The sequence below is a fragment of the Helianthus annuus genome, chromosome 2 (genome assembly GCF_002127325.2).
Source record: "Helianthus annuus cultivar XRQ/B chromosome 2, HanXRQr2.0-SUNRISE, whole genome shotgun sequence".
Lineage (NCBI taxonomy): Eukaryota > Viridiplantae > Streptophyta > Magnoliopsida > Asterales > Asteraceae > Helianthus > Helianthus annuus.
In genome coordinates this window covers 132371021-132378908 of record NC_035434.2, presented here as the reverse complement: position 1 = coordinate 132378908, position 7888 = coordinate 132371021, and the positions used below count along the sequence as shown (strand labels likewise).

General features: G+C 37.2%; 1 protein-coding gene across 1 annotated transcript; it reads left to right on the top strand.

Moving 5' to 3' along the window:
- The first annotated feature begins 734 nt into the window (after window positions 1-734).
- LOC110896150 (protein FAR1-RELATED SEQUENCE 5-like) lies at window positions 735-3086 on the top strand. The gene is made up of 6 exons (XM_022143604.1): window positions 735-1033; window positions 1312-1426; window positions 1665-2165; window positions 2281-2372; window positions 2421-2842; window positions 2929-3086. The coding sequence occupies exons 1-6, from the start codon at window positions 735-737 to the stop codon at window positions 3084-3086; spliced, it is 1587 nt and encodes a 528-aa protein (XP_021999296.1).
- Window positions 3087-7888: the final 4802 nt, after the last annotated feature.

Here is a 7888-nt window from a genome sequence, read left to right as displayed (position 1 = left end):
ATACAATCATTCGATTCAATGTTAAACATGTTTGCTTAAAATTGTTCTCTCTTTGATTGTGTTGAAAGTTTATTCATCTATTTCCGCTGCAATTGTTTCTGATTCATCTTCATTTTAGTTAAACAAACACAATCATATCAAACTCAGATCCTAACATGTTTGGCAACATGTTTATGCATTTATTTTCCTTCCTTAGTATGACTTGTGTGTTTTAGTGTTTAAAAACCAGTTTTGTATTTGTGTTATATTTTTGTGTTTAAAACAGTGTTGTTTTTTCTATCTTTTATCTCAAATGTGTATTAAGATTTAGTTTATGTGTAGATTTTCTTTAATGTGTGTGGTAAACCCTTGTAGTGTACATTAATGATGTGTATGCATTCTTTGTCATGTGTTGTAGATGCTCCCAACTACCAATTACGTGGCGTGGAACAAGTTTCTCCTAACTTGGGAACAAAGAGATATATTCCAGATTCACCATCTTCGTTGACTCCGGAAGAGGGCATGTTATTTGAAACGATTGATGCTGCATATAACTTTTACAAAGCTTATGCAGATGCTGGAGTTTGGACAGTTAGGAAGGGTACACAACATGAAAATCGTGGTATTATAATAAATAAGTACTTTTTTGTTCAAAAGAGGGCCACAAAGAGTTTCGACTGGTCGATACTTCAGCCGAACAGCCTTCTGACAGGTGGGTACGTAGGGTACCATCCAAAAGGACTGGACGCTAAGCGATGATCAGAATAAAGCTGAACGATGCCAAGAAGTATGAGCTATATCATTTCACAGAGGCGCACAATCATGATTTTGTGCACGAAGAAGATTTAGATCTTCGTAAGGAAAACAGATGTGTTAATCGTGCGCACGAAGAGATGATAAATAAGATGTCAAATCTTAACATTGGTCCTGTTCGAGCATTTAATATCATGAAGAAAGTGTGTGGCGGGTTCGACAAAGTCGGTGCGACCGAAGTTGATTTCAAAAATTTCAAAAAAGAATTAAATCTGTTCATCGAAGAGTTTGATGCTGAAATGTTTGTCAAGCGACTAATGAGGAAAAAAGAGTTTTTACCGAACTTTTCTTGCGAATATCAAACGACGGACGAAGGTGTGTTGAAGTTTATTTTCTGGGCTAACTAGGACATGAAGAGGAATTTTTATATGTTTGGAGACCTTGTATCATTTGATGCTACCTACAAGCGGAACAAGTAACTATGAGATTCATTTTTATATATTCATTGTGTTTTAGCTCTGCTGTGTTACAAATACATTAAGATATTTTGTGATTTACTGATTATTTTTTTTTTTGCAGGTATAACATGATGTTTGTCCCTTTCACTGGGATTGATAATAATAACAGGAACATTACACTTGGTGCTGCAATTCTTGGGTCTGAAACGGCAGAGACGTATGGTTGGTTACTTAAGGTAATTAAGGACGCACATGGGTACGCGCCTCCCGTAATCATTACTGACCAAGACCCTGCGATGAAAAGGGCTATAGCGGATGTTTGGCCTGAGTCGAGGCATCAGTTATGTATGCGGCACATCATGGATAAACTTACTACAAAGGTCTGGGGTTTTTTTATGTTAGTGGTTTTTTTAGAATTGTTTTTTCCCCGTGTTTTAAGTTTTTTTTAACGCTACATGCTAAAATGTTGCTTAGGTAGGGGCTACCCTATGTTCAAATACCGATTTCAGGAAAAGATTGTCTGCAGTTGTTTGGACTGATTCTTTATTGCCCGAAGCGTTTGAGACTGAATGGGCAGCTATCTTAAATGAGTTTGGATTAACTGACCATGAATGGTTGACGTATATATACGGGCTCCGTGAATCATGGATTCCAGCTTATTATCGCGAAGAAGAAATGTCTGGACTTATGCGGACATCATCTAGATCCGAAAGCGAGAATCACTTTTTTGGCAAGATTAGCAATCCAAAGTGCACTTTGGTTGAATTTCTTAGCCACTTCGACACAGTTATCGAAGCGCAAAGACATGAGCATCGAAAAAACGATCATGACACTCGATACACCAACCCTGAGCCGTGGAGTGAGTTTGTTCTTGAGAAGCAAGCAGTTCAGATACATACCAGAACTATATTTTTTGACGTCCAGCTTGAGATTCAACATGCAATTCATCGTTGTACTAGTGTCAGATTAGGTCATGTCGGTGATTTCATTAAGTTTTTTTATCAAGGATCTCGATCATCCATGCTCTACGTTCTTTGAGGTGATATTGTGTTTTATGTTATTTCTACACTATTTTGCCTTTTTTAAGTAGCCATCTGACTTATACACTGTGTTTTTTGGATATGCAATGTTAAAGGTTATGATACGTGAGGAGGATGTAACTATTAAATGTAACTGCAACAGGTTTGAGCAGTTTGGATTGTTATGTAGTCACATTTTTTGTGTGTTAAGGATTCTTGATGTAAGGGAGTTTCCGAGACAATATATATTGAGGCGATGGATGCGTGAAGTTATGCCAAATAGTTCCCCCAGGTCCATTCTTACTGATGGCGGTGATCCAGATCGTAGCGAGGAGGTCAACCGTTGTGTCCGTGAGATTAGTCACGCAACTGAGTATGTCGTGAACAAGTTGATTTCAAAATTTGATCAGTTGTGTACTTTTCGTGAACATATTAAGCAGTTTATGTCAGTCACTGATGAAGCTCAGATAAATGCACCTCTAAAGACACGACGTAATCGATTTGCTGAACTGCTGGGGGTTGCTCCAGTGAGCACGACCACTATCCGTGTTCCAGTTGGTACCAGGTTCAAGGGCTGTGGTTCCCATAAACGCCTCAAATCTCAAAAGGAGCGTACCATAAGTCAGTCTGGAAGTAAACGATGACAATGTTCAATATGTAAAAAATATGGTCATAACATCAAACGTGTTGGAAATACACTGTGGCCATGCTTGAGTCAGGCACTTCGCGGGATGCTGAAGGTAATGCTGCTACAACCGTGGAAGCTGCTGCTGCTACAATTGTTGAAGGTGATGGTCCTGGTTCCAACGATGTTGATGATGTGTTTTACACATCGGGGAATGATGCAGATCTGGATGACGAAGACATGGCAGAGTAGTTCCTTTTTTTTTATAAAAAATTAAATGTTTCGTAGAACTTTCCCTTTTGTGTTTTAATTTCCCCGTGTGTTTGATTGGATTTCATTTTGTTGATTTTAAAACTGGTTTGGGTTGAACATTTTATTAATATATTATCTGTTTTTGTTATTCTGTGTTTTAGGGTGTAACTTTGTTCTTTTAAACTACTCCATGTGCTTTACCTGCTGTTTTCATTGTATGTGGTTTGGGGTGTTGAAGGATCTAGAAATGTGTTTTACTTATCACACCCATTATAATACTCCCTTTTTATGTAAATGTGATGCCATATAAACCTGGTCCTTATACTCTACAGGATTCATGCTGTGTTTTAAGGTCTATTACATATTTTACATATGCCATGTACTAGTTAATTTGGTATACGGTTTACCTTTATAGCTTTAAGAATGTGTTTTAACTTGGTTCACAGTTTATAGATACCATGGAATAGCTACTTTGGTTTCCCGGTTAAATTAGATCATAATGTGTATTAGTTGTGTTTTAAGCTGTTTATACATTTTTACAAATTGTATTTTTTTTGTCGATCCAAACAAACTAACATTATCGACATAAATTCACAATATTAAACAGGTACAAACTGTTCTAGATGACAATTTTATCGCTAGGAAACTCAAAAAACATAACCCAACATATGTTAAGATATACAATTCAAAATAACACCACCAATGAAAAGTTAAATTGTTTTTGAAACACAACCCATATTACTTCAACAAACCACCAACAAGGAAATGATATTATTGTTTTTTGAGGACATCCCATTTCAATTCAGTTGTCCAGTCTTCCCATGATTGCGTCAAAGGCTGCCGCTTCTAGCCTCTTTTTTTCATCGTCTGACAACTTTTTATATCTAGCAACGTCCGCTTCAACAAAGCTTCTGTAAGTGTTTGCGTCACTTAGAAGCAACTTTGCAATGTACTTATGTCTAAGATCATCAATTTCTTTTCGCTGCCTGTACGTTATCTCACCTGCATCAGTGCACTCGTTTGAGAATCCGCATTCCCAAGCGTTTCCAGTTACGCCCTTGTACGTTTCCATATGGCGCATCAAGAAAATTCCACAGTCGATTACATTATGCTTTGTACGCCATGGCATCTCCAATCTCATCAGCTCAACTTGTCTGATCTTCTTTCCTCCTGGATGCCCAACATTTTCCGAATACACTGACAAAGCATCACGCTGCATGATAAACATTTTCATCAGATTTTGTTTTAAATTGATGTACCAGCCTAGATTATCCATTTGTGTTATAGATTATCATGCTGATGAAGTGTGGTTTAAGTACACAATAGTTGAATCATGTATTATCACATAAATCTATATTTTAAGTTATTAATGGTGTACATAAGGTATCATTCAGCATGTACTGTGTTTTAAGATCAAACTGTATACATAGAGAACTTCATGTAGTATCACATCAAATTGGGTTTTAAGTTACTAACAGTGGTCATAAGATAAGTTTTCGGCATCAATTGTGTTTTAAGTGATTAACATAGAAAATAAGTTATTATTTATCATCAGGCTGTGTTCTAACTTAGTAACAATTTCATGCAGCTTCTTAGTTGTGTTTTATGACCAAGGGCATTAGATATCATTCATTTTCTTAACAAAGGCCATTTATAGTTTATATAAACAGGGGCATACCAATTTTTCCGGACGTTCGTTGTATTTCTATTTCATCGAAACATCCTTAGCGCTATTGTCCAAAACCTCTACCTTGTTGTCCCTCAAATTGAAACATACGCAGTAGAAATGATCGTCATGTAAGACTGGTACAAAGATGAGTGACTTGTCACGTATGTTCTTCACTTCAGCAGATAATAAGACTGAGTCCATGTTTTCTGCGAAGGTTCTTGACCTTATTTTCGCACTCTTCTTGTAGTCTTTTTCATTCTGCATTTAAAGTGATTGTGTGAAGTAATATTACAAATCAAGTAAACTTTCATTACAATGTCATAATTATCATACTTACCAACATATTCACTGAACAGAACAGGCGTGTGATGGTTCCCTTTTGCCTAAACCTTTCTTCGTAGTTCAACAAATCTGCCCATGCGCTTATTACCAATATATGCAATTCCATTCCCGGAAACAACGATTCGAGCGTAGACCTCATCACTGTCACACATTTTGTAGTTTTAAACATAGTATCCCTAACAAATACAAAACATGTTTTAAACAATGCGTTATAATAATTTCAAACCAATCAGTTATAACCCTTGTGTTTTAACATCTTTTTTAAACGTTGGTAATATAAACTAAAAAACATTACATACCACGGTGAACCCCACGCCGAAAACATGTACGAGCTGACCGAGACCTCAGCGATATCAAGCTTCGACGTAAGATCTACCGCCCGCTTCATGTATGGAGACTTTAGAGTCTCGGTTAACTCTGTTTGTCTTTGCAGCCTTAGGTTCCATTTTCCCTGGTCCAACTCATGTATAACCTGCTCCCGTCTAATCGAAAATTCGTATTCCTCGGCTGTTTTTTGGGAGATCGGTGTTACGACGAGTGGGGGTTGCTCGACAACTTCAACAAGCTGAGTTGGCGGTGTGGTTGTCTTGTCAGCTGTCTTAATTATCTCTTCGACAAACGAAGGTGTCCACTGCGACAACTCTGACAGTTCCACATTATCCTTATTTGTCTCCTTTTCCGGTGTTTTGTCGGTAGGAGTATGTGGTTGTGCACTCGTCGTACTTGTGGACGCAACCTTTTTCAGCATTTCTGTCCACATCATGTGTTTCTCTTTTATTTTCTCACTTTCGGGGTACAATTAGAAACCTTCCGTAAAATGGTAGTTTATCCTTTTCACACATTCGTCAAACTGATTTAAGAATACTTCCAACATTCCCGCATGCACCTGAATTACATCATTGAAACACAACACATTAGAATCATGCAACAACATGAGAATTGTGTCACATTACATGACATTTTGTTCTATTTTAGAGTTTAACAAATCCTTTTGCATTTTAAAACAACCTGCTTGTGTTTTAAGGGTTGAATTGTGTTTATTAGGTGTTTTACCCTGTGGTTTACAACAAATTGTGTTTTAACACACATAATTCTAAGTTGTGTATTAAAACTATTTTTAAACATTCTGATTGTGTTATAAGGTGTTCACACATACATCACAATGTGTTTTAAAATATGGATGTGTTTTAAGTTGTGGTATGTGGAACATTTCATAAGATTGTGTTTTAAAGGATACCGGTGTGTTTTAAGGCGTTTTACCTTGTGATTTACAACAGATTGTGTTTTAGCATGCATAAGTCTGAGTTGTGTATTAAAAATGTGTTTTAACATGTGTTAAAACACTCTAAAAGTACCTCGTCGCTCTGGCTCGCTTGTGGTGTCGACCCATATTCAGCATCAGATTTCTTGTTCACATCAGGAGCAGTTTTGTGCCCAACTTTTTCATTCTTTTTCTCTTTCGGTATACTTGAATCTGTAGATTTGCCATGCGTTTTATTGGCTGCCTTCAAAACAATCTTTGTCCTTTTCACCATTGCAGTTTTTCTATTGGGTTTTATTTTTTTGGATAAATCTTTCTGATCATCCTTCCATTCACTTGCTTGATCCCTTTGTTCAGCCATCTTCAAAGGGTTTGTGCCAGCTGATTCTCCATCACTTTTCCTTTTTTCAAACGGATATCTTTGAACCGGATGTAGACCCTTTTCATTCTCTAACACTTGCTCAAACTTTACCGTGTCCAGTTTGATGCTAAGTGACTCGATATCGTCCTGTGTGATATCTTCAATGAGGTGAACTGATCTTGGCTTATCTTCCTTGTATTTCTTTTGGTCACGTATCAATCCCGCCTGTAAAGAAGATGAACAACTGAAGTCAGTTTTACTTGGTTACACACTAACTGTGTTTTAAGGAGTTTATTTAATACTTTTCGGATCAATGTACATCAGGTTGTGTTTTAGATTGGAGACTAACAGATCTGTTTGCAATTTAACACATTGAATGTGTTTTAGGTTGCTAAATAAGTCACAATACATATAACTGTGTTTTAAGCTGTTTTCAACATCTTGTGTTTCAAAACAGGTTGATGATCAAGAGGTTGTGTTTTAAAACAGGTTGATGATCAACATGTTGTGTTTTAAAACAGGTTGATAATCATCAGTTTTATGTTGCCATAATGTGTTTTAAAACAGATTGTTGGTTTCACAACAGGTTTGATTTTGCAATTTAAAAACAAGCTGAAAATCATGTAAATATTCGGAACATACCACTAACAAAGGCATCGGCCCAAGAAAGCAACCGTTTGGTAACCACACTTCCACAGTTCTATCCAGACACCTTATCATATATTCGCTCCAGTTAAAACTCATGATTTCGATCCTCGACACAAGGCTGGTAGAAACCTCATATTAATCGTCGAATTGGTTGCTGTCTCTCCCAATAGGGTATTGTAGAATAGCAGGAAGTTCAACACGAAGATTCTACCGCTCGCAATTTGTCCCTGCATGTACGTCTTGAACTGAACAGGTGTAAAACGGCTGCTTTCCACGTCTTCAATTTGGGTTTTCCATTCTGCAACGACCTCATGGAAATCTGACCTAGCTCTCTCAGTCTCTTTGATCTCTATCTTCCCTCTCGGTACGCCAAAGATATCGTGCACCAACTCCTCTGTAATATGTATGTGGTAGCTACCGTAGTTTAACAATCTTGTTTTAGGGTCGTAGTTTTTCATCAACCACCATCCCAAAGCCGATGAAATCTGACCCATATCAAAACCAAGGATTGATCTAAACCT

Excerpts from the sequence above, each read along its gene's own strand:
- LOC110896150 (XM_022143604.1), top strand. The coding sequence starts at position 735 with ATGATCAGAATAAAGCTGAACGATGCCAAGAAGTATGAGCTATATCAT. Across the intron at positions 2,166-2,280 it reads CTAGTGTCAGATTAGGTCAT|CCATCTGACTTATACACTGT; the intron begins GTCGGTGATTTC and ends TTTTTTAAGTAG. Across the intron at positions 2,843-2,928 it reads TACCATAAGTCAGTCTGGAA|GCACTTCGCGGGATGCTGAA; the intron begins GTAAACGATGAC and ends TGCTTGAGTCAG.